Source organism: Harpia harpyja, chromosome W (genome assembly GCF_026419915.1).
Source record: "Harpia harpyja isolate bHarHar1 chromosome W, bHarHar1 primary haplotype, whole genome shotgun sequence".
NCBI classification, from domain to species: domain Eukaryota; kingdom Metazoa; phylum Chordata; class Aves; order Accipitriformes; family Accipitridae; genus Harpia; species Harpia harpyja.
In genome coordinates, this window is record NC_068968.1 from 36,198,401 (window position 1) to 36,225,967 (window position 27,567).

Below are 27,567 nucleotides of genomic sequence, written 5' to 3' on the forward strand. Positions count from 1 at the left end.
TTAATTTATTTGCATGAAATGTGTAAATATAAATTAAGAAAACCCCAATTGCAGTTCCCAAATATCAGCAAGTCCCACTTCCCATATATCAGCAATATAGGTTGCTGATCAGCTTCAGTTTTCATATCAATGCCTACTTAAGAGTACTAGCACCAACAAAAATATGTTTTGATTCATTTGGACACTGCTTAACTTTGGTGTATTAAGAAAATATCAAGGCGAGGTTACGTATTGTAAGTCCGCATTTGAAATTATGAATATTCTTGGTGAGGCAAAGAAGGTGGTCAGCAAAACCACCACTATGGACTTCCAGAGGGCTAACTTTGGCCTCTTCAAGGCACTGGTTGAGAGAGTCCCTTGGGAGACGGTCCTGAAGGGCAAAGGGGTCCAGGAGGGATGGACGTTCTTTAAGAAGGAAATCTTAATGGCTCAGGACCAGGCTATTCCCATGTGCCGCAAGTCGAACCGCCGAGGAAAACGACCGGCCTGGCTGAATGGGGAGCTTTTGCTAGGACTTAAGAAAAAAAGGAGAGTTTATCATCTCTGGAGGAAAGGGCGGGCAACTTGGGAGGAGTACAGGGATCTTGTTAGATCATACAGAGAGAAAATTAGAAAGGCGAAAGCTCAGCTAGAACTAAATCTGGCCACTATCGTAAGGGACAACAAAAAATGTTTTTACAAATATGTTAACAGTAAAAAGAATCCCAAGGAGAATATCTTTCCTTTAATGGATACAGAAGGGAACGTAGCAACCAGTGATGAGGAAAAGGCCGAGGTACTTAATGCCTTCTTTGCCTCAGTCTTTAATAGTGAGTCCAGTCATCCTCAGGGTACTCCACCCCATGAGCTGGAAGGTAAGGATGAAGAGCATAACATACCCCCCTTAATCCAGGAGGAATTAGTTAGGGACCTGTTACGCCATCTGGACACTCACAAATCTATGGGACCTGATGGGATCCATCCAAGAGTACTGAGGGAACTGGCTGAGGTCCTTGCCAAGCCACTCTCTATCATCTATCAGCGTTCCTGGTCAACAGGGGAGGTCCCAGAGGACTGGAGGCTTGCCAATGTGACTCCCATTTATAAGAAGGGTCGGAGGGAGGATCCGGGGAACTACAGGCCTGTCAGCCTGACCTCGGTACCGGGAAGATTATGGAACGGTTTGTCTTGAGAGCAGTCACATGGCAACTCCAGGAAAAGAGGGGGATCAGGCCCAGTCAGCATGGGTTTATGAAAGGCAGGTCCTGCTTGACCAACCTGATCTCCTTCTATGACCAGGTGACCCGCCTAGTGGATGAGGGAAAGGCTGTGGATGTCATTTTCCTTGACTTCAGCAAGGCCTTTGACACTGTCTCTCATGGCATACTCCTTGAGAAGCTGGCGTCTCGTGGCCTGGATAAGTGCACTATTCACTGGGTGAAAAACTGGCTGGATGGCCGAGCCCAGAGGGTAGTGGTGAATGGGGTGAAATCCAGTTGGCGGCGGGTCACACGTGGTGTTCCCCAGGGCTTGGTGTTGGGCCCTGTTCTGTTTAATATCTTTATTGATGATTTGGATGAGGGGATTGAGTGCACCCTCAGCAAGTTTGCAGACGACACCAAGTTGGGAGGCAGGGTCAATCTGCTTGAGGGTAGGGAGGCTCTACAAAGAGATCTGGACAGGCTCGATCAATGGGCTGAGGCCAATCGTATGAAGTTCAACAAGGCCAAGTGCCGGTTCCTGCACTTGGGTCACAGCAACCCCAAGTTGAGGCAAGGGAGATTTAGGTTAGATATTAGGAAAAATTTTTTTACTGAGAGGGTTGTCAGGTATTGGAATGGGCTTCCCAGGGAAGTGGTTGAGTCACCATCCCTGGAGGTATTCAAAAAGCGAGTGGACAGGGTACTTCAGAACATGGTTTAGGGGGCATGGTTGATGGTTGGACTCGATGATCTTGAAGGTCTTTTCCAACCGAAATGATTCTATGATTCTATAATATGCTTAAGTAACTTGCCCAACTATTCATATATTTAAAATATCTTGCTGAATTGACACTTTAGTGCTTAATGATAATAGATTTATAAGGAACTTTTTGTCCATTTTTGCTTATATATTGTGTTGTGCATTTAGCATTTATAACTAACTAGATGGGTTGGACTACATGACCTCCAGAGTTTCCATCCCACCTCAGATATTCTGTGATTTATAATATCTGTGAAACCACAACATTGTGGTTCACAGTATATAATGCTGCCCAAACAATACCTAGTACCACCAAGTAATCCAAGAGGAAGCAACTGAGAGATCCCTAATAAAGAAAAGGTACCATGCATTACAAAGGGGTTTAGTTGCAATCCAGTATGATGTTTTAATGCCTGCTCTGAGTTTTCAGCACCTCTTTCTTGGTAAGGCTGCATAGCATAGATGCTGAGCAACAAAGAGAAGCTGCATAAAAGTTGTTTCTAAAGCTGTGTTCATCCCACTCATTTTCTGATTTTTTTGATATCAGACTCTGAACTTTACTAGATCCATTTTTATTTCAGGTCCTTCTCAGTGAGCTCTTTTGTTTTATTGTCTCTGTCTCATCAAATGTCTTTTTTGGGGGGGGGGGAAGCTATTTATTTACTTAGGTTAGGGAAATAAGAACAACTGTTAATTAAATCTTTTGTATCATTTTTATACAGGGACGAAGAGGTTTAGGTTCAGTCTTTGTTTGGGCATCTGGAAATGGTGGAAGGAGTCGAGACCATTGCTCCTGTGATGGCTACACCAATAGCATCTACACTATTTCCATAAGCAGCACAGCTGAAAGTGGGAAGAAGCCATGGTATCTGGAAGAATGTGCATCCACGCTAGCTACAACATACAGCAGCGGGGAATCCTACGACAGGAAAATAGTATGGTTTTTTTTATTACTTCTATGTAGTTAGGTTTGTATTTTGTATAGTAACTTTTGGGGGAGGGAAAGAGATTACTTATTTACGCTAATGAATGGATTGCTTTAGAAAAAAAAATCATATTTGGACAAGCTTAGTTTGCCCAGGTGTGTTACTAAGTTGGTATCACCATACTATCACAGTCCCAAAGCTAGTAATTTGAAGCTAACATGGGTATCTCTGCATGTTGCTGTCTGATGCAATATAGATATGCCTAATTCATATTAGGTTTTTCCGCTCACCAAATTGCTGCCAGCTCTAAGTGATGCTTTCAAAGATCCTACTACTACCAGCAAAACAGATTTGTTTCTTGACCAATTGTCCCGTTCCGAAGGTACGGAAAGGGGTGTGTGTGTGAGTCAGATACACCCGAAGCGAGATTAAGACTCAAACGAGATCAAATGTTGATATTCAAAGGTTAATTCATTTTATTGCTTACAAAAGAGAAAAGAGGGAAATGATGGAAAAGGGGGAAAAGAAGCAGAGTTTTCCTTAAGAAAAGCAAGTGATAGTCACCACCGTGGATCCAGCGGCGTCCCGTCGATCCTCTTCTTCGGTGGGAAGAGCTCTGCCCGTACTTGCCTAGTACCTGTTTTATGCAGTCCCGCTAGTAGGCTTTACGGTTGCTTTTCAGCAGTTTTGCTCAAACTAGATGGCCATGGTAACGGCACGTCCGCCTCGGAGGCTTCGCATGCGGACACCTCGTTTAGGGGGTCGTATCTCCCTCTAAGTGCCATGCACAAATCACTGCCGTTATCATTGTGACTGTTCAAGGATAAGCCTGTTTTTGCTGCTTATCTTCCCATCGCAAGGCCAGCCAGAGCATGTAGGCAGAGCCAACATTAATCAAGCAATGGCGAGACAAAGTTCTTATCTCAGTCCTTTACACCAATATCTTGCAGCCTGTCAATAGGCTTCAGAACATACCCTCCTTTCCTTTTTTTTTAATCCAAATCTCATTAGTTTTCATACTTTACATACATGATTTTAAAAGCAGTTTTCATGCTTACCTCTCTATTTTCTCAGGTTTATTTGGATCCAGTATTATTCATATTGCTGCCTGTTCCTGGTAGCTGATATTTTGTAAGCAAGGTTAACCTCATCTTTCCTGTACTGTTTCTCATCTCATTCCTAAACAATCTGCATCCATTTTCCATTATGTTCTCATTTTGGCTGGAAAGTCAGGAATTGTTATTAATTCTGTTTGATAATCTATTGATACCGTTAGTATTTGTATGCTATGGTATATCTGCTTTTGCAAATTGAGTGGATTTAATATGCTTTTCAATAGTCATACAATTCCTTTTAGCCTTTTACACTCTTGTATTAGGATTAATCAGGTTTGCTGATCATGGTCTTCTTCCAAGCTTATTTATTCTGGTGTATAACTTGAAGATCTTAATTTCTTCCTGATCAGAAAATTTAGGTTTGGTTTTTTTTTTCCAAATGTTGTCTTCTTAAGCACGGGTTTGATATTAGTTTCTTTCTGGTCCATAGTAGATATGTCCTTTTCTGTCAGAGAGAAGTTAAAAATACTTGCAGCTATTTTTTTTAATAGTCTGCTTTGTCTTTCAGGATTCTGGGATGCTGGTCATCCCTTCTTGGAACCTTCCTTATTTTCATATGATCTAATTTTTTGTTTTCAACTTGTTCTGAAGTACCTCTTTTTTCCAGTAATTTTTCTGTTCTTTACTTGCTTCTTTCCACAGAAACCTTATCTCTTTATCTCTCCTGGCATGTCTCTTGTTCTCCCTGGTAAACAATAACAAAGAAAAGAAATTACTCCATTTCCTAGCAGTCCTCACTTCTGTGATTAAATGTCTTGGCTTCTATGATCATGGATCTACCTTTGAGAAGCCAGGTCTGTTGGGAGCTGATGAGATTCACCTGACCAAGTGGGGCAAGAAGGTTTTTGCCAACAAGCTAGCCAGACTTGTAAGGAGAGCTTTAAACTAGACTCGGTGGGGGGAGGGGATGGAGTTTTAAGCAACAGAGAAGAGCTAGGGGCTGCTGATGTGTTAGGAACCAACAGGGGGAACACCTGTGAAAAGCTTCAAAGGAATTAGGATGTATTACTCTAAAAAGATGACACAGTCAATAGCCCAACTGAAGTGCCTACATACCAATGCACGCAGTATGGGTAACAACCAAGAGGAGTTGGAAGCCACTGTGCAGCTAGAAAGCTGTGATCTAATCGCTATCACTGAAACTTGCTGGGACAAATCACACGACTGGAGCACTGCAATCAATGGCTATAAACTGTTCAGAAGGGACAGGCAAGGAAGGAGAGGTGGGAGGGTTGCCCTCTATGTAAAAAAAATGGATTGACTGCATACAGCTGTCTTTGAAAAACAACGATGAACAGGTTGAGAGCTTGTGGCTAAAAATTCGGGGCCATGTGCAAAGAGTTGCAGTCAATGGCTCAATGTCCAAGTGGAAACCAGTAATGAGTGGTGTCCCTCAAGGGTCCGTACTGGGACCAGTACTGTTTAATATCTTCATCACTGACATAGACAGTGGGATTGAGTGCACCCTCAGCAAGTTTGCAGATGACACCAAGCTGACTGTCGCAGTTGTCTGAGAAGGCTCCAAGGACCCCTTATTGCAGCCTTTCAATGTATAAAGGGGGCTTATAAGAAAGAGAGAGAGAGACTTTTTACCAAGGCCTGTAGTGACAGGACAAGGACTAACAGTCTTTAACTAAAAAAGGGTAGATTTAGATTGGACATAAGGAAGAAATTTTTTAAGATAAGGGTCGTGAGACACTGGAGCAGGTTGCCCAGAGAAGTTGTGGATGCCCCATCATTGGAAGTGTTCAAGGCCACGTTGGATGGGGCTTTGAGCAACCTGATCTCATTGAAAATGTCCCTGCCCATGGCAGGAGGGTTGGACTAGATGATCTTTAAAGGTCCCTTCCAACCCAAACGATACTATGATTCTATGATTTCCTCTACTGTCCTTTAAAAGACCTTCACTAACTTCTTTTTCATGTTTAAGTAAGGCTAATACAATGTAAGGTGAGCAGAGATGATTGTGTTTCTCCAGTTTGACCCCTTGCATAACGCAGTCTATAGGACTTCCCTGAATCCTTCAAATCCCATAGTTATAGTCAACTCAAGTATAATTTTTACAAACACATCCTATCTTGCTTTCAAAATTTCCAGTGACAGAAAATCCACTAAAATCTAGGGTAAGTTGTTTACCCATTCCAATTAAAATTTTTCACTTGTTTGCTATCTGAGCTCTTCTAGTTTCTATTTCTAGGCATTTGGTCTTGTCACATTTTATTGCTCATGTGAAGAGCACTTCAGTTGTCTGACTTCTTTCATTTAGCCCATGTAGTCTGATCAAATCTTCAATTAATCATCTTTGATAAATGAAGTCAAGCTCCTTGCATCATTATATATAAGGCATGTTTTCTTCTTAACCCTCTCCCATTTTATGGGCTTTGGGTGCCCAAACTGGACACACCATTGCAGTAGAAATTACATCAGTGCCAGATACACAGGGTAATGTGTGTCTGTGCGTGCCAGCTCAGTTCTCCTCTCTTTATACATTAAAGCTGAATGAGATGTTAGCCTCACTGTCATGTTACGTGTTCATCATTGTGTGACTCCCAAATCACGTTCAGAGCTCTTTCTAGTCTTTCTTTTTCAGATTTGTTACTCTGAGGGTAGATATGAGAGTAGGTATGGTCTCTTTAGTGGGCCATTTACCATTGGCAGTACTGATTTGGTACTCAATCTAGACCTGCCCTCATCATCACTTTCTCTTTTGCCAATGTTTCTACAAGTATGAATTTATCAGAAGTTGCTGGTGTTTTCTTCCAGGCTTTTGAAAAAATCTTTAAATCATATTAAGGCCAAGAACTAAATCTTCCTAGTGATTAGAAACAAGGCTCTTTATATATGCTTATATTGTGAGACCTAGTAATCATGCCATGCTAAACCATGTATTATGTATCTGTGGTGGGTTAACCTCGGCTGGCTGCCAGGTGCCCACCAAGCTGCTCTATCACTCCCCTCCTCAGCAAGACAGGAGGAGAAAATCAGATTAAAAACTTGTGGCTCGAGATAAAGGCCATTTAATAAGGAAAAGCAAAGGCCACACATGGAAGCAAAGGAAACAAAAAAAATTTTATTCTCTACTTCCCATAAGCAGGCGATGTCCAGCCACTTGAACTCTTCCAGGATTCCTAGGCATTTGGGGTTCCCCACTTGAGCCCATTGCATTATCAATGCTACCCACTTACTCCATGTAGCATCAGTTGTGTGATGTGAAGAGGGGATGTTTCCTTTGAACATCCAGTGTAGCACAGGCCAAGAGGAGACGTGCTTCCATACCAACAACTTCTGAAGCGGCTCGAACCCCCTCATATGCTGCTAGTATCTCTTTTTCAGTCGGGGTGTAGTGGGCTTCTGATCCTCGATACCCCCGGCTCCAAAACCCCAGAGGTCAACTTCGGGTTTCTCCTGGTGTTTTCTGCCAGAAGCTCCAGGTAAGACCATGCTCCCCAGCTGCAGTGTAGAGCACATTGTGCACAGCTGGTCCTGTACGGACAGGCCGAAGGGCTACTACACCAGCTATCTCCTGTTTGATCTTCTCAAAGGCTTGCTGTTGCTCAGGGCCCCACTCAAAATAGTCCTTCTTTCAGGTCACTCAATAGAGAGGGCTCACAAGCTGACTATGACCTGGAATATGCATTCTCCAGAATCCCACAAGGCCTAGGAAAGCTTGTGTTTCTTGTTAGCTGGTGGAGACATAGTTGCTATCTTATTGATCACATCCATAGGGACATGAAGACATCCATCCTGCTATTTTACTCCCAAGAACTAAATCTCCTGTGCAGGTCTCTTGACCTGGCTTCTTTTTATAGTGAAACCAGCTTTCAGAAGAATCTGGATTATTCTTCTTCCCTTCTCAAACAGTTCTTCTGCTTTGTTTCCTGACACGATGATGTCATCTATGTATTGTAGATGTTAAGAGGCATCACCCTGTTCCAGTGCAGTCTGGATTAGTCCATGGCAAATGGTAGGACTGTGCTTCCACCCCTGGGGCAGTCAATTCAAGGTGTATTGGACACCCATCCACATGAAAGCAAACTGTGGCCTGCACTCTGCTGCCAAAGGAATTGATAAAAAAATGCATTGGCAATGTCAATTGTAGCATACCACGTGGCTGCCTTTGACTCCAGTTTATATTGGAGTTCTAGCATGTCTGGTACAGTAGCACTCAGTGGTGGCGTGACTTCATTCAGGCCACGATAGTCTACTATTAACCTCCACTCTCCAGTAGACTTGGCGCTGGCCATATGAGATTATTAAAAGCTGAGTGAGTCTTGCTGATGACTCCTTGGCTCTCCAACTGATGAATCAGCTCATGGATGGGAGCCAGGGAGTCTCGGTTGGTGCAATAATATCATTGGTGTGCCATCACGGTAGCAATCAGCACCTGCTGTTCTTCGACACGCAGCAACTCCACAACAGAGGGTCTGATCATAGAATCATAGAATCATTTAGGTTGGAAAAGACCTTCAAGATCATCGAGTCCAACCATCATCCATGCCCACTAAACCATGTCCTGAAGTGCCTTGTCTACGTGCTTTTTGAATACCTCCAGGGATGGTGACTCAATCACTTCCCTGGGCAGCCTGTTCCAATACCTGACAACCTTTTCAGTAAAGAAATTTTTCCTAATATCCAACCTAAACGTCCCTTGCCGCAACTTGAGGCCATTTCCTCTTGTCCTATCTCCAGCCACCTGACAGAAGAGACCAGCACCCGCCTCACTACAACCCCCCCTTCAGGTAGTTGTAGAGAGTGATAAGGTCTCCCCTCAGCCTCCTCCTTTTCTCCAAACTAAACAGCCCCAGTTCCCTCAGCCACTCCTCACAAGACTTGTGCTCCAGGCCCCTCACCAGCTTTGTTGCCCTTCTCTGGACACGCTCCAACACCTCAATGTCTTTCCTGTAGTGAGGGGCCCCTGATGTGCCAGGCCATTGAATCCACACAGTCCAGTATACCCGGTCATCCTTTTCCTCCTCCTGGCTAAAGGCAGGGACCCTCTCTGTTCCTGTTCCTCTCTGTTCCTGTTCCTGGTCAGAGTATTCACTGTCTGACCCTTGCAGTGCCAGACCAGAAGTCCCCTCACCAGCATCAAGGGAGGTGATTTCAGTTCTTCTATGTCTGGGAGGTCGCTGATTGTCTTCTTGTGTCTCTACAGCTACTAAGCTGACAGCCTTCTTGGGTGACCCGTATTTAGCAGGTCTCTTCCCCCTCAGTTCACATACATGGGCTTCCAGCTTACCATCCCACTTCCTCATGTCCTTCCCCTAGCCACGCAGGAAGAACCAGAGTGTGCCATACGATATGCACTTGGGGCTCCCTTTCCTTCTGACTGAAGCAGGAGGGGACTGACTCCATGGGGTGTCCCTGACAGCCGAGGCACTGGCCCATGGGGATGAGGAGGGACAGAGATTTTCTTCAAAGTTTTAGAGCTAGGAATTGTTGCCAAGCTGTTAGAATATGACACTGGGGCATTTTGGACCACCTTCCTCCATGTGGCCTGTATGCACAGGACATCATCCAGATCTTTGGAGACCTCATCGTTGTCTAGATCACCATAGATGACTTCCAGCACTGCTAATTCTCTCAGGTACTAGATGCCTTCCACAGTGCTAGTCCACTTTCCTTGGTAATTCACAAGAATTGTATTGGCTTTGTGTGGCAAGGTTTTGGTAGCGGGTGGGGGGGGTTACAGGGGTGGCTTCTGTAAGAAGCTGCTGGAAGCTTCCCCTGTGTTCGACAGAGCCAATACCAGCCGGCTCTAAGACGGACCCGCCGCCGGCCAAGGCCGAGCCAATCAGCGATAGTGGTAACGCCTCTGTGATAACATTTTTAAGAAGGAAAAAAAGTTGCGGGACAGACAGAAAACAGCAGCCGGAGAGAGGAGTGAGAACATGTAAGAGAAACAACCCTGCAGACACCAAGGTCAGTGAAGAAGGAGGGGGAGGAGATGCTCCAGGCACCGGAGCAGAGATTCCCCTGCAGCCTGTGGAGAAGACCATGATGAGGCAGGTTGTCCCCCTGCAGTCCATGGAGGTCCACGGTGGAGCAGATATCCACCTGCAGCCCATGGAGGACCCCACGCCAGAGCAGGTGGATGCCCAAAGGAGGCTGTGACCCTGTGGGAAGCCCACGCTGGAGCAGGCTCCTGGCAGGACCTGCGGCTCTGTGGAGAGAAGAGCCCACGGAACAGGTTTTCTGGCAGGACTTGTGACCCCGTGGGGGACCCACGCTGGAGCAGTGTGCTCCTGAAGGACTGCACACCGTGGAAAGGACCCATGCTGGAGCAGTTCGTGAAGAACTGCAGCCCGTGGGAAGGACCCACGATGGAGAAGTTCGTGGAGGACTGTCTCCCGTGGGAGGGACCCCACGCTGGAGCAGGGGAAGAGTGTGATGAGTCCTGCCCCTGAGGAGGATGAAGCGGAAGAAATAACGTGTGATGAACTGACCATAAACCCCATTCCCCGTCCCCCTGCGCCGCTGGGGGGGGTTGGTAGAGAATCCGGGAGTGAAGTTGTGCCCGTGAAAAAGGGAGGGGTGGAGGGAAGGTGTTCTGAGATTTGGTTTTATTTCTCATTACCCTACTCTGCTTGATTTGTAATAAATTGAGTTAATTTTCCCCAAGCTGAGTCTGTTTTGCCTGTGATGGTAATTGGTGAGTGATCTCTCCTGTCCTTATCTCGACCCACAAGCCCTTTGTTATATTTTCTCTCCCCTGTCCAGCTGAGGAGGGGGAGTGATAGAACAGCTTTGGTGGGCACCTGGCATCCATCCAGGGTCAACCCACCACAGGCCTGTATGCATAGGACATCATCCAGATCTTTGGAGACCTCATCGTTGTCTAGATCACTATAGATGACTTCCAGCACTGCTAATTCTCTCAGGTACTGGATGTCTTCCGCAGTGCTAGTCCACTTTCCTTGGTAATTCACAAGACTGTCCTTGAAAGGATATCTTGCCCTCTGTGCTGGTTTTGGTTGGGGTAGAGTTATTTTTCTTCATAGTAGCTGGTATGGAACTCTGTTTTAGATTTGTGCTGAAAACAGTGTTGATAATACAGAGATGTTTTCGTTATTGCTGAGCAGTGCTTACACAGAGTCAAGGCCTTTGCTGCTTCTCACCCCACCCCACCACACTTGATGGGAGCTGCCTCCAGAGACTGCAAATTGCTGCCTCTTTTCCAATTCCTCTCTCAATTCCCCGGTTTCTAGCAAGGGACCCCAGCTGTTGGGCTTCCTTACCTTCCACTTGCTGACTATTTGCCCTGCTATCCCAGCATTGGAGCAGCCAGACAGCAGCTGGCTAGTGACCGTTACCTTTCTGCATGTCTCAAAGTTCTTTTGAGGTCAGGGACTAGGTAGTTTCTGCCTCTTGGGTGATTTCTCTCACTCCTTCCTCCCATTTCTTTGCTGAAGGACCAGCTTCTTGATCAGACCCTTCCTCCTCCTTCCTGACTAATTGATGATATGGACCCATTGACCTCCATGTCCACTGTTTCTTTCTCACTACTGGGGCAATTACTGTAGTTGGGGTTTCGGTCCATATCTCAACTATGGTGTCCTCAGATGTGGTTTGTGTCCCTGTCTCAATTATCATGTACTTAGATGTAGTTTGTATCCCAGTCTCAATCATGGCATTCTCAAAGGTGTTTTGAGTCCCTGTCTTAAGCACAGTCCTCTGATTGATAGTACTGAACCGTGGCTTGATAGGCACAGGTCAAGCCCCAGTACAGTGTTAGGAGCTGCTGGTTTTCATTGGGGTAGGCAAGGCACCCTTCTTTCAGGTGGTGTGTCAGTTTACCGGGATTACTTGCCTGTTCTCGTATAAAATCCCAGGCTATGGGAGGTGATAACCACCCTACATACCTGCCCAAATCCTTCCACACACCCTGTCACCCAGGGACTGGCTGCCTCAGGGCATGTTGCAGTATTGTCTCACCCAAAAGTTGTCTCCTCTTATACCGGGATGAAACCAGATTCCACAAAGCTGACAATATGCCAACAGTGTTAAGTGTTAGTATTAAACAACTCACATAAGGGTGAACAAGGACCTTGGTAGCCTGCGCAATAAAACCACCCACAGCAATCCCGGATGGGAAGAGGGAGGTGCATTCCCTCATCCTCTCCACAAGACAGCTCCCCCAGGACAGTAAGGGCATCAATGCCAGGGCCAAGCGCATAGCCATTGTTTGTACTAACATGCTCCCAAGCTCAGCAAAATAGAGATAAGCAATGCAGCCAGCAAACTCCATGACCCGCACAGGATCTTGCCACTTAATAACTACTATAGCTATAGGAGACTCAATTCAAAACAGCTGTTGTCCTGTGCCCCACATTTAGTGCCAAAAAGGACTGTGGTGGGTTGACCTTGGCTGGCCACCAGGTGCCCACCAAGCTGCTCTATCACTCCCCCTCCTCAGCAGGACAGGAGGAGAAAATAAGATGAAAAACTCGTGGATTGAGATAAAGGCAGTCTAATAAAGAAAAGCAAAGGCCACACACAGAAGCAAAGGAAACAAAAAAAATTTATTCTCTACTTCCCATCAGCAGGTGATGTCCATCCACTTCCTGGGAAGTAGGGCCTCAGTACGCATAGTGGTTGCTTCGGAAGACAAACTCCTTAATAAAGAATGCCCCCCTCCCCTCTTCCTTTCTCTTAGCTTTTATTGCTGAGCACGACGTAGTATGGTATGGCATATCTCTTTGGTCAGTTTAGGTCAGCTGTCCAGGCTATGTCCCCTCCCAACCTCTTGCCCAACTGTCGTGGTTTAACCCCAGCCAGCAACTAAGCACCACGCAGCCGCTCACTCACTCCCCCCCACCCAGTGGGATGGGGGAGAAAATCGGGAGAAGAAGCAAAACCCGTGGGTTGAGATAAGAACGGTTTAATAGAACAGAAAAGAAGAAACTAATAATGATAATGATAACACTAATAAAATGACAACAGCAATAATGAAAGGATTGGAATGTACAAATGATACGCAGTGCAATTGCTCACCACCCGCCGACCGACACCCAGCCAGTCCCCCGAGCGGCGAATCCCTGCCCCCCACTTCCCCGTTTCTGTACTGGATGGGACGTCACATGGTATGGAATACACCGTTGGCCAGTTTGGGTCAGGTGCCCTGGCTGTGTCCTGTGCCAACTTCTTGTGCCCCTCCAGCTTTCTCACTGGCTGGGCATGAGAAGCTGAAAAATCCTTGACATTAGTCTAAACACTACTGAGCAACAACTGAAAACATCAGTGTTATCAACATTCTTCGCTCTGAACTCAAAACATAGCACTGTACCAGCTACTAGGAAGACAGTTAACTCTATCCCAGCTGAAACCAGGACACCAACCCCAGCCTACTGGCCTTTGTGGGCAGGGGGCGGGTTAGAGACACAGCCTTGATGCTTTGTGAGCACTGCTCAGCAGTTGCCAAAACACTGGTGTGTTATCAACACCTTTCTAGCTACCAATACAGAGCACAGCACTATGAGGGCTGCTATGGGGGAAGTTAACTCCATCCCAGCTGACCCAATACAGGGATTTACAATTAAAATTATATGAATTCATTCTCATGTAAATGAGAAAAAACTCAGATGTCATATGAGATTCTGCAATGTAGTAGTACAGAAATACAGATCTGATATTAAGAGACAGTGCACGGCTACTACTTTATAATGTCAGATTCTCCAGTTACTACTTATTTTTCATTGCATTCCTCCAGTTCTAATATCTTTTTTTTCTTTTCTTTTTTTCTATCCAATTTTTTGCAGAATTTATTATGATGTGGATAACTAATCACCAAATGTTAGACACTCATTTTGTGGACTAGAAAGGGACAAGTACAAATTTCTAGAATAATATTTTGGCTTCAATATGGATCAATAGAAGCACCCACACTTTTATAACTGCCTGATGACTTTTTTTCCTTTTTCATTCCTACATGCTTTTATAATTGTTTATTACAAATATGTAACATAATTTTAGGACATTTTCTAGTTTGGGGCTTTTTTTCAGTCTTGTACAATCATAGTTAGCTGATTGCATAATTTCATCTACACAACTCTGTTTTCCACATGGAGCTTTTTTTTACTGACTTTGGACTAAAGTAAATGACAGCAACTTCTGGTCTGTAACAATTTGGGCTAATGGTTACAGTGAAACACACACTGATGTTAGCATCTTACATGAGTACTGCAGTCTGTCGCTCAGGTAACATACTCAAAATGTACTTGACTTTATGCTGCACCAAATTGTATTACATTAAATGTTTGCCCATTATGGACTGTTTCCAACCTTTGGATGCATTATACATGCCCAAAACATACAAACATTTCACAGATGCAGTTGGATGTATGCCTTTTACATACACACTTAGAGAGAATAATTAGAATTATTTTTAGGTGTTTTCAAGAGCAGCTGCAAGGTGCAGACACGAGTATAGAAACTCACACTCAGAGACAAAGGCAAATGAAGGCTAGGTAAAGACCATAAAAATGTATTTTATGGATGTAATCTTTCAGAACAGAGTGAGTATAACAGTAATAGCCAATGACATACAGCTGTGAAGGTATTTTTTCCTATTCTCTGCTATTTTGAATGCTATAAGACAATGCTGGAAGATCATTTCCCCACTCAGAACCATACAGCTAGTAAAGGTTAAGTACCACCTAGCTATAGCTATCTATATGGGCCTTGAATTTATCAAATGTTGCACAAATGCATTATCTTTTCTTTGACTTCCTTTTTCAGATAATTTCTTAAAGCCCTAATGAATTTACATATGATAATCCCTCACAGATATAATTTCTAAACCTATTATACTACTCATCTTCTATAAATAACCTCTGTACTTATTGTTTCTCCTATTTCTTTTCTTCATAAAACAATGTCACATGTCATCTGCTGAATTTCTTTCTCTTTTAAGATATGTTTCTACCTTGCTGACCAGCTTCTGCTTTAAGCAGAACTTGAAACAAAAACCAAAACCAGAACCGTTACCAAAATCCGGAATAAAACTTAACAGCAATGAGAAGTTAAGAAGCAGGCACTCCTTTATTGCAGCGCTGGGCACACGGGGGATCGCTCCACCTATCGTGTGCACCTGTCTACTCTAACTGTGCAGGTTAAATACACACCTGTTATACATATTCACTAAATTTCTGGAAAATGTCATACATAATCATTAACTTTCCAATAAATCATTAGCATATGTAAATGTCTCTTCACGCAGGTGCAGTGAAGGTCTCTGGTGGTCTTCCATAGTCTTCCTCACTTGTCCGCTTCTTGACCTCTCTTAGGTGATTCTGCGCAGTATGATTCTCACCATCATCTATATTAATTTACATAAAAATGCATACTATGTCTATTCTTAAATTTAACCTTTCTAATAATTGGTCCTTCGGTCACACCATCTTATTAATATTCTTATGTTAAAACAATCATTGGTTAATCTCACTTAACTCTACTGATTAGAATCCTCGATAATTAGATCGAGGTGGGAAGGGTAAGGGGTTTCCAAGCAGCAAACTGGTGTCCATAACGGTTTCCTTAGTTTCTTAAAACAAAACACTACAAATCAACAAATCTTTGTCAAAGTTTCTGTGATTAACTGATTTTAGACAATACTTGAATTCTTATGGTTACACATAGTACATTTTCTAAAGTTCCTATGACTACATTTCAAACTTAATACTCCCATACCTATGCTTCACAATTTTCTACTTCTTAATCAAACCAAACTCTTTTATGTGATTAAATTTTTATTTCTTTACCAGAATATTTGCAACAGAACCATTGTTCTGAACATATCAGTTCTTAAAACACAGAGTATCGAAATACAACATGGCACCTTCAATTTTGAATAAATACAGATACACATATACAGATGCAGTAAGGAACAGTAGATTTTTGTTAAACCCTTGTCACTTTTAGGGACACAGATTGGTAGAAATCAATATATCTTGAGGAATTATAGCAGCAGGTAAAAAATGGTTCAATCGGTTCAGAAGGCTCAAGTAATGAAATAAGAAATAGCAGGAAATAAGAGACTTAGGACAGGAAGAGTAAGCATGTTCTCTGCTAAGGAAAATTCTGGTTTTGACCTGAGTCATTAACCTCTCAATAGATATAACTATGGGAATATTGATGGAACAACCTTAATAATGACTGTACAGAAATGGCATCTCCTTAAATCTTCAGAGCAAGTTGCTTATACAAAACTATTATGGTGTGTCTAGTTTTTTCTTTAATAAATCTGTGCATTTTCTGAAAGCTGCTGGACTTCCACATATGGCAGGGATTGCAGTATATTGTGGTGATTGCTATAACTTTTATCTAACTTTCCTCAAGGTGTCCTAGGCTGCTAATTTCATGTTGATTAAACTACGCCAGTACCAGATACATTGTCATTGCCTTCAGTCAAATCTAGTGTTTTCAAAAGTGGTAGAAGTGGACATAACTCAGGGCCCTAGAAATATTACATGGACTGATTGTGGGTAATCTCATCAGCATTTTCACAGATCAGCCATTGTTATAATGGTATTTGATGCATACAAATGTGTTGCACTCAGCAAAAGATTAAAAAATTACTGCTCCTACCCACCCTTTTGAATGGAATGACAGCTAACATACAGTAACAACAGCTTCATGGTGCTGTCAAGTATCATGTGTCCTTTTATTGTGATTAAAGATGTTACCCTCATGTGGTTCAGGAATTTGTAGCATCATTTTACTTCTTGAAACTCGCTAGCCTGTTGGTGGTCCTATTCTCTTTTGTTTCTCAAGGTAGACAAAAGACTTCTCTGACAATGAATCTATAGTGCTGAAATACATGCATTAGATCTTTGAGGTAATTTACACTTAAACATCTCAGCTCCTGTCAGTAAATTCCCTTTGAAATAGCTCAAATGGTTTTTCCACTTAGGAAGCTTTTTTTACACATTCTCTGCTGAAATAGTTGCTGAGATAAGAGGCTGTAGTTCTAACTGCTTCCACAATGTCTGCTTAGAACATGAGAGACAACACTGCAGAATAAAGAAGGGTCATGGTTTTGTTATGCTTGATATCTGTAGGTACAGGACAAAACCGCTCTGGAAGTGTGTTCTTCTGGAGGATCAGAAACACAGAGAGCACAATGCAGTGTGCTTTTCACTATATTTAGAAAATGTCTCGGGGCAAAGCTGCTATGAAGGCTCTTCTCCAAGCCTGAGCTCCTGTAGGCTTTGTTATCCTTCAGTCATCTAAGGAAAGTGCCTGCTGCAACATTTCTTGGAAGGGAACAAGTCACAAGGCTGTGAAAGAGACAAGCATGTGTTAGTCTTTTTCTGCCCTTCCTTTTTCTTAGCCTCCCTTCCATTCCCCGCTACTGCTTTGACCAATGTTTTTCCAAAAGGGATACCAGAAGCTTATGTATCACTATTTGGATGTGTGTCATCCTGTAATCCTTGGCCATTTTAATTTCATCTGCAAAATCACTACTTGCATTTGCACATATAGGCAGTGTAGTCTTAGGGCTGTTCCTGTTGCAGTTTCATCTCTTAACATTTTCAGTGCATTTATAGGATGTGCATGCAAATAGGTTTTGCAACACTTAATTTTCATTGTCTAAATTAATGAACAGTTGATAGGAGGGAAGAAGAGAGATAAAGAAAAGATATGAACATTTTATTTGTAGGATTCAACTTTTAGTTGGTAATAGATAAAAGATTTTTTTAATGAAAATGTGTGTGCAAATATGAAGGATATTAAATAATAGAGCAAAAAAGGTTCTTTCTAGACTTCAGTATTCTTGAATCTGGCCTTTAGTAAATTTAAGGGCATGACATTATAAATCCATCCTTTTCAATTTCTAGAACCTGCCATTTTGTTTCACTGTACTCCCACCTGCTTTCAACAATCACTTCATAGGTCTTGTTAACTTCTATTTTAGAAGTCTTTTGTGTTAGCCTGCACATCTTTACATGTCACTAAAACTTTCAGCAGCCTTATATGAATTATGTAATATATCTACTTCTGAATATTAATGCATATGTGTGAAAACTATACCTCCTATTTGCAATTGTTTGTATTGTTCTCAGATGGCATGTGGCTAGGTTTTTAGATCATATTTTGCATAGCTTCCAGCTTCAAAGCCAGACAGATATTTTTACATCCTGTACTTTTTTGTGATTTTTGATCCTCTCCTTCCTGCATCTTTGTGCACATCTGTTTTGCAAGTGAAGTATGATGCTAGTGAATATATTTTGAGCAACTTTTTCTTATTTAGGTAAAAATTTTCATAAATAACTTCCTCTCTGCCCCTCATAAGCAGTTATTTTATGTCTATTAGTGACTGAATCTCAAGTATCAACTGAAATGCTGAGAATAAGGTTTGGCCTCACAGGTCATTCAGTCTGCCACCTTTTTGGAAGTTTCTGTGCTGTGGACTGCTGTCTGCTAGTAAGTGTTCTAACATGCACATGGATTTTGCTTGAGCTTCTGTTATGTGGTAGCGAATTCTTGTCTCTACTGCCTTGCTCTTCCTAGGAAAAACTTCTTCAGAAATAGAAATATAGAATAGAATCTCTTTAGATTTCCTGAAAGAAGTAGCTTCAGAATAAATACATTTCTGTGTGTGATTTATTGTATTACAGAAAATATCTACCTAAAATTCTTTATGAGATAGGAACATCCTAACACTAAGTAGAAGACTGTCTCTTTAGTTGGTATTGCACATTATGGCTTTATACATCCACTTAGATCACATATAAAAATATATAGCAGCATAGATGATCTCTAAACTAAATCTGTGATGATATCAGGATTTACAGATGTCACTTAATTCCATGGGAATTATTGCATAAAATAGGAAGGAAGGGACTATAGATTAAACACAGCACTTAGTATGAGCATAACTATTCTATTCTCTCACATACTTCCAGTGTGATTTCAGGCAACCCAATTAACGCCTCTGTAGCTCTGTTTTGTAGTCTCTACAATGGGCATAATCAGTCTGTATGATTGGAGAACTGTGACATTTAATTAATTCCTATTTGTAAAGCACTTTGAGAGTCCTGGATGGGAAGTGCTCTATAAATGCAAATAGAAGGGCAGAGTTCTAACCATGCTGTTATAAAACCCTGTACATGTTTTTTTTAACTTATAGGTATTTTGTTGGTCATGCCATGAAAAAAACTGAGACTAACTTACATTTTCAGTGCAATAGAGAACAATTCTCCAACTTCATGAACATCTTCAAGCTCTGTGCAGAATGCAAACATCTCAAATCATTGAATACATGAAGCTTTTTTTTCCCCTTGAAATGAAAGAAGGAAATACAGTCCACTTACATGTGACACATTTGAACAAATGAAACCTGTTCTGATTTCTGAAACTGTGTTCTAAATTTTGCATATTCCATTTCTTCCAGATCACCACAGACCTGAGGCAGCGTTGCACAGACAGCCATACTGGAACCTCAGCCTCTGCACCTATGGCTGCAGGCATCATTGCACTGGCACTGGAAGCAAAGTAAGATATGAGTTATATTCTGACCCCCCCAAACAACACCTCCCCCCCCAAAAAAACCCCTAAAACAACCAACCCATATATAGACTAGACTAGTTCAGTTGGAAGGGACCTACAAGGATCATCTAGTCCAACTGACTGACCACTTCAGGGCTGACCAAAACTTAAAGCATGTTATTAAGGGCATTCTCCAAATGCCTCTTAAAATCTGACAGGCATGGGACATCGACCTCCTCTCTAGGAAGCCTGTTCCAGTGTTTGGCCACCCTCTTGGTAAAGAAATGCTTCCTAATATCAAGTCTAAACCTCACCTGGCGCAGCTTTGAACCATTCCAATGCATCCTGTCACTGGATACCAGGGAGAAGAGATCAGCACCTCCCTCTCCCCTTCCCCTCCTCAGGAAGCTGTAGAGAGCAATGAGGTCTCCCCTCAGTCTCCTTCTCTCCAAACTAGACAAACCCAGAGTCCTCAGCCGCTCCTCATAGGACATGCCTTCCAGCCCTTTCACCAGCTTTGCTGCCCTCCTCTGGAAGAATTCAAGTACCTTAACATCCTTCTTAAACTGTGGGGCCCAGAACTGCACACAATACTCAAGGTGAGGCTGCACCAACACTAAATACAGAGGGACAATTACCTCTTTTGACTGGCTGGTTATACTGTGTTGAATGCATCCCAGAATGTTGTTTGCCCTCTTGGCTGCCAGGGCCCACTGCTGACTCCTATTGAGCCTACTGCCAACCAGCACCCCCAGATCCCTTTCTGCAGGGCTGCTCTCCAGCCACTCCTCTCCAAATCTATACTTGTGTCTGGCATTACTCTGTCCCAGGTGCAGAATCTGGAATTTGTTCTTCTTAAATTTCATGCCACTGATGATTGCCCAATGCTCCAATCTATCTAGATCCCTCTGCAAGGCCTCTTGTCTCTCAAGAGAGTCAACAGCACCTCCCAGTTTGGTATCATCAGCAAACTTGCTAAGGGTGCATCCAACTCCCGCATCCAGATCACTGATAAATGTATTGAACAGAACTGGCCCTAGAATTGAGCCCTGAGGAACACTGCTGGTGACTGGTCGCCAGCCAGATGTAGCCCCATTCACTACAACCCTTTGAGCCCTGCCATTCAGCCAGTTCTTCACCCAGCAGACTGTGAACCTACTCATCTCACAGTTGGACAACTTGTCCAGAAGGATGCTGTGAGGGACAGCATCAAAAGCCTTACTAAAATCCAGAAAAACTACATCCACCACCTTTCCTTCACCCACTAGGCGGGTGACCTTATCATAGAAGGATATTAAATTAGCTAAACAGGACTTTCCCTTCGTGAACCCATGTTCACTGTGCCTGATGATTTCATTGTCTATATGGATAGAACTGGCACCTTTTATTCAGGGATCTCAAAGTGCTTTAGAAACTCCCTGTTACAGAAATTCACAGTACCCTTCCAAGGTCAGGAAAGATTAGCATGCTCATTATACATGTAGGAAAGATGACACAATGGAAATGATGGCAGAGTAGTTGGTGTTGAAATAACTTGAAATGGTGTTGAGCACAGGCAGTTTCCACTGAATCGTTTAAGGTATCTTCACAATGGCTTAATGTACCCTCACAGTGCTGCCCAGGATCTGCTGTACTCTGCAGGCATTTATCAGGCTCCTTTTCACAGTCTGTGTTCTTGAATGTTAAAAAAAGTATTGGGACAGTGCTGGGCTAGTATGAACATAAATTAATACAATACGAAGAAAACCCCACACTTCTGTGTGTTGAAACAAGCAGGCTGTCTTTTCTAATGGGTTAAGTTCCACAGCTTTAAAAAAAGTAGATACTATAGCTCCTTAGTACTTTTACCTTTAGCTCAGAAAAGTTTTCTCAACTGCAGGATTTTGCTCTTTGTGTCTAATATGTATCTTTAATGTGCTTTCTGTAACAGCAGATATATTAGAGCTTTATCAGGTAAATATGTCTTTCAATATCTTATGCATTACTCTCTGCTGTGTTGGATTATGTTTGCAGGTCTAAGTTGTAATGCTCCACCCCAAATCCTGCTTGAAATCAAATGTTTCTAAATGCTAAGAGATTGCTTCTATTAAATTCTGAGGAAAACTGGTTTCCTTTGAGTACACTCAGTTCCTTTGAAGGAACTAAAAAAATTTGTGCACAAAGTAATTTCAAATGCTATGCAATTTGTAGCAGCAAGTTTATGTTTCCATTTTCTATGTTACTTTTTCAAAGAAACCATGGGCCAATATTCAACACAGAATAAATTTTTGCTGCTGAATTATAGTCATGAAAATAAGAAATTGTAATTGAAAAGCTGATATAATGTTAAGCAGTCCAGCACTTGTATCATTATAATTAATTTTCTTAATGCAATCAGTAGAAACAAAACTATTTTGAAAAGTTAGGATAATGCTATTATTTCCCAAAAAAACACATTCTTTTCTATCTTTTCTTAATCTCAGCTGTAAAATACTTAAGTTCGTTCCAGACAATCTGCATATACAGATAAAATTTCATGCGCCACAACTAAATTTTGTGGAAATTTTTAATAATTATTTTTTTAATGCATTAACATTGCTGGCAATTCAGAGATTGTACGTCTGTATAGGATTTTGTGTTCATTTTCTAACAAATCATTGTTTCAAAGTTTCAAAGAATTATAGCACACTGCCTACAGCAAAGCTATTGCTGATTGTGATGTCTTAAGACCATCCCCCATGCCTGGAAGTAGATGCCCCATCCCTGGAAGTGTTTTCCCTTTTTAGAAACATAACCCCCATTTTTAAAAAGGGAAAAAAGGAAGACGTGGGCATGACAGAAAAGGACTTAACTGCAAGGTTCAAGCAAACAACTTGAACTTCACTTACAGACTTAACACGCCACTATTGCAGGTTTTACAGATACAATGGAGGAATGCACTATTGCAATTTTTTAAGGCAAGAGTAGTACATTATTACAACCACAAGCGATTCACAGACAACCACAAACGCATTTACAAACTTAAAGCATAAACAATATTCACTTACCCCTCCAGGTAAGGGCTCTCAATCCCAGGGAAGTTACCTCAACCGGCGTCCCGATCAAGGGGAGTGTGTGTGTGTGTGTGTATGTGTGTTTCCTTCGCAAGCCAACTGTATAGTTGGAGAAGTGACTCCCCCCTTTCCAACCTGAATCTTAGAGTTTTTATCCCCTGACTTGTGGAATGGTGTGTATGACTATGTCTGAGTGAATTATGATATATGCCTAAATGGATTATGTATATCTGAGTGGAGTTTCCTCTTATCTTTCCTTTGCTGGTCTGTGATTGTTTGAATACACAAGGTTGTCATTTGAAACCGAAGCTGAAACCCTCTGGTTTTGGGTTTTTTTTTTACCTTGCTTCCTCAGCAACTGGATAGTGGTTGGATTGAGCCTCAGGGCATACTATTTGTTAAGGGATTTCAAGGCTCAGTTCGGGTTTTGGTTCTTTGAATGGTGCAGCCACTGCCCTGTTTACTTTAGGGTTTATCAGACAACCCAGGGCTAAGCTGTCTACACAGCTCCCCGTGAGTCGTCTCTGCAGAGAGACAGGGCCTCGAGGCAATCCAAGGCTGGGTCACTTTTGTAACCCCCCCCATGAGTCGCCTGTGTGCACTAGACATGGTGAAACTCATTTGTGAACTATGAGCCGGACAATCCACACAATCCACCCCATGACCTGAGTCACAATTCAACCACATGCATGTCATCATCGACCGATGTATTGGTATAAGTTTCTTCTGTGTGTTTTAGTAGAGTTAGGTATTCCTCAATTTCTGGGTGAGCCCTTACCTCAGAGATAGATTTTACAATCATTCTTTTTACACAACTAACGGCAATGCATACTACAATAATAGAAATTATAATAACAATCAGTGTTTGTAACAAGTTAACAATCCATCCAGAAAATACCCATCCTATCCTACCAAAAATATTTCCCAACCAGGTGTCCTTCATTTGGTCCTGCAGTTCATGAGTAACTTCGACTATCTTCTTCATCTTCTGGAGGTTTTCCCGAAAAGGTAGTGACACATTAGGAATTGTGATGCAACATTCTTCTTGTTCATGGTTTGCTTTCAAGTATCCGCACACCCCTTGTTCTTTGAGTAATATCATATCCAGTGCAAGTCGATTTTGAGCATATCCACGTTAACTGACGTGGAGCATATATAAGTGAGTCATCACAATTATCCATGGTTCGAGGAATGCGACAGGAGGATTTCTCAGAATATTTTAAGTCTTTATAGCTTATGCTAGTATTACATCCCGTTGCTGGGGGATATGGCCTGGTGTAATTTTGACACAAGCAGGCAGCACTGATTAAATGCCGTAATGAAGGAATTAACCACAACCAACTATTTTCTAGATCCCCACCAGTGGTACAATTTATGATATTTGTACAATTCCACAGGGGTGTTTTTTTCACATTGGGTTGTGTTGAGAACCTTTGTCTAGACCACCAGGGATAGCACTCCTTCCTGTCATCTTTCCTCTCCTCATGGGCTTGAGACCATAAACAATTAGCAGGTGGTCCTTCCATCACATTGAACCACATACATGAATTACCAGGTGTTGAAGGAAACTCAAAGCACCACTGGGTGTTTACCGGTTCCACATACCTCAGGACTAAGCGTTTTCCCCAATATGGCTCATCCCCATACCGTGTATCTGCCCAAGGGTGTTTGGAACATGGCTGTTGGGAGGATTGAGGCTGTTTGCCCCTACATCCTAAAGTCTTATTGTCCCGACAGAGTGGGGCATAGGAACAATTTAGGCTCCAAACGGAAGTTCGATTTAACGTATTGTTAAATGGCCACTTCCATTCAAATTCACCCCAAATGATAGACTTATTTTGATTCCAGAGCCAATCTAAATTCTTACCTATATCCACGGGGAGAGCTGTTATGGGGATTCCCTGAGTGGGGGTATGTGGTAAAGGCAAACAGGTAGTCACATGAGAAAAGTTAAGCATGCGAGCAAAACCTTGTATCATCTTGTAGATCATATTGTCTTGTTCGGTATGATTCACGACTGGGGAACCATCAATGTGTTGCTCAAAAGCCCGAGGCTGTCTATTCCATATCCTAGATTGTTTACTTATGCATATGGTTATTATAGGACTAACAACAATTATTACAAAAAACCTTACAATTACAGCCATAGTATAGTGCTATCAACACTTAGATTAACAAACAATTATTCCTACCAAAGACAAACATATGAAAATCAAAAGATAAAACTCCTGATCCACACTCCAGGTCTGTGTAGCTTGTCAATTCCTCTAAGGTACAGTTCACATCAGCTCGGATTGATGTCTGTGAGGTCTCCACCCCGTGTCTTCCCAGTTGTCGCTTATCCTTCTTCAACTGGAACAGTCCTATAATTTAAAGAGAAGAGAGCTGCTCGAACGTATACACACTCGACGATAAATTGGTTAGAAATCTGGTATAATCCACCTGCTACTTATCCGATATATGCGATTGGAGCTATCTTTTGCTTCCCATGCATACAGCCCCCTCGGGTTGGTCAGTATCAGGGGTACAACTCCAATTTGAGGTAACTTGACCATTACAGGTTGGCCAGAATGCAATTGTGTGGGGAATTTGCCAGCTTCATGTGGTTTCTTGGAGATTAAATCTCCAGTAGGACAGAATGCCTTAACTTTTGCGTTTCCATTTTCACCCCATCTGTTATTAACAGTATATACTGCCTCAGACAGTCTCAAGTCCCAGTTTGATGCATGGACCCTTGCAAATCTTTTGATTAGTCCATTAATTTGTTCCACTATTCCATTCGCCTGAGGGTAATAAGGAGTATGGAAGATCCAGTCAATACCTTCCCCCCTTGCCCATTCCTGGACGATGGCTGCTGTGAAATGCGAACCATTATCACTTTGGATAGTAGAAGGCATAGGTAAGGTACTAAACCACTCCTTTAGCACTCGAATGGTCCATTCTCCAGATGCTGCTGTGGTTGCAGTGGCTTGGGTCAAACCGGACACTACCTCTACTCCTACTAGAATATACCTATATCAGTTAGATGTTCCAAGTGGCCTGATATAATCGATCTGCCAAGTCTGCCAGAGTGTCTTTCCTGCTCTGATATGCAAAGGTGGGGCCTGATTCGGATGATCCATTTTTAATCGTAAGCGGCACTGTGGACAGTGTGTTATTGTCCTTTCACAGTCAGCCACTGTGGCAGGCCACCCTCTTGCTTGACACTCCTTGTACAGATCGGCCTTTCCAGTGTGGCCACGTCTTTCGTGTAACCATTCTCTCAATCTTGCCCGCTCCTGCGCATCCGTTTCTACTATATGTATGCGGGTGAGATATAGATAGATAATCAACCTTGTTATTCCAGTGAGTAGCCTCAGTAAGGTTTTTATCATGTGCCTTTACCCATCCTACTTGTAATGCTCTTCCTTGTCCTACTTCTAATAGTTGCCTCCAATCCTCTGTTCTCCACAATGGAACCCGGTTGATCTGCCAACCATTGGCTTCCCAATGTCCTATCCATTCTGTTGCCCCTTTAAACACTGCATAGGAATCAGTGTATATAATTTGAGCCCCAAATTTCACAGCTAACAATACAGCTCGTAGTTCCCCTATTTGGGCACTACCTTCTCCTTTTTCAATCTCAGTTCTTCCTGTCTTTATCTCCAGAGCAACTGCTGTATATTGCCAAGTCTGATTTTTTCGTACTGCAGAAGCATCTGTAAACCATACTCCTGTCAGGTCTGATTCAACTGTAAACGGGGGTGCTTCTAGAATAGGTGATGGTTTATTAGGTTTGATTAACATAGAAGGGTCTGCATTAACATTTTTTTGTAATTTAGATACTTTTACTGGCCCTTCAATAATAGTAACCAACTGACTGATACCTTCCAAGTAAGAGTACCATTTCTGGATGGTGGGTTTTTGGGCAATTCCCTCGGCGGGAGCAGTCCCTTTCCTGACTGATTCCAGAAGAAGGAAAGGACCCCGAACAACCATCTCCTGGCTTGTGCGAATCCGTTCAGCCTTTTTTACTGCTCGGATTAGCAATAACATACCCTTTTCCCAATCAGTGTATCGTTGCTCTGTATCATTGAACAATTTTAATTTTTCTAGTAATTTTCTGTTCTTCTCCCTTTCAGAATTTAATTCATCTTTCAAAAACACATTTTCAACCTCCAATTGTCCATTATGAATACTCAAGGCCGCACTTATCTTTCGTTCTGCCTCTAAAGCAGTTTTGGTCACTTCAACTTCAGTTTCTAATGCCCTGAATTTTGTAGCTTCAGTGAGATCGGCTGCACCAGTTATTTTTGCCGTCTCAGATTTCAGTGCTTCCTCCTGTGCACAAGTCAGACATGCTCCAAAAATAGTGCACAGGATACCTTTACCTTTCCCATTTTTCTTTTTCTTTTGTTCCTTCCTACACTGCTCTACCCATGCCACCACTTTCTCTTTACTCCTCCACAACTTCTTTGCCTTCTCCTTGTCTACAGGAAAAGATTTACAACCATGTTTCTGCAATAGTTCCTCCATTGTATCCTGCTGACTACGCCAAATTAATGTGACGGAAAAGGACTTAACTGCAAGGTTCAAGCAAACGACTTGAACTTCACTTGCAGACTTAACTGCAAGGTTCAAGCAAACAACTTATTTGAACTTCACTTACAGACTTAACACGCCACTATTGCAGGTTTTACAGATACAATGGAGGAATGCACTATTGCAATTTTTTAAGGCAAGAGTAGTACATTATTACAACCACAAGCGATTCACAGACAACCACAAACGCATTTACAAACTTAAAGCATAAACAATATTCACTTACCCCTCCAGGTAAGGGCTCTCAATCCCAGGGAAGTTACCTCAACCGGCGTCCCGATCAAGGGGAGTGTGTGTGTGTGTGTGTGTATGTGTGTTTCCTTCGCAAGCCAACTGTATAGTTGGAGAAGTGACTCCCCCCTTTCCAACCTGAATCTTAGAGTTTTTATCCCCTGACTTGTGGAATGGTGTGTATGACTATGTCTGAGTGAATTTTGATATATGCCTAAATGGATTATGTATATCTGAGTGGAGTTTCCTCTT

The 27,567-nt window shown here is 42.4% G+C and overlaps 1 protein-coding gene across 1 annotated transcript in view; it reads left to right on the top strand.

Moving 5' to 3' along the window:
- The window catches only part of LOC128136235 (proprotein convertase subtilisin/kexin type 5-like), a 277,385-nt gene that overhangs the window by 182,267 nt on the left and 67,551 nt on the right, over positions 1-27,567 (top strand). Inside the window, exons 8-9 of the mRNA XM_052775477.1 lie at positions 2,664-2,876; positions 19,377-19,477. Coding sequence (XP_052631437.1) covers positions 2,664-2,876; positions 19,377-19,477 — 314 coding nt within the window. The remainder of the gene's footprint in view (positions 1-2,663; positions 2,877-19,376; positions 19,478-27,567) is intronic.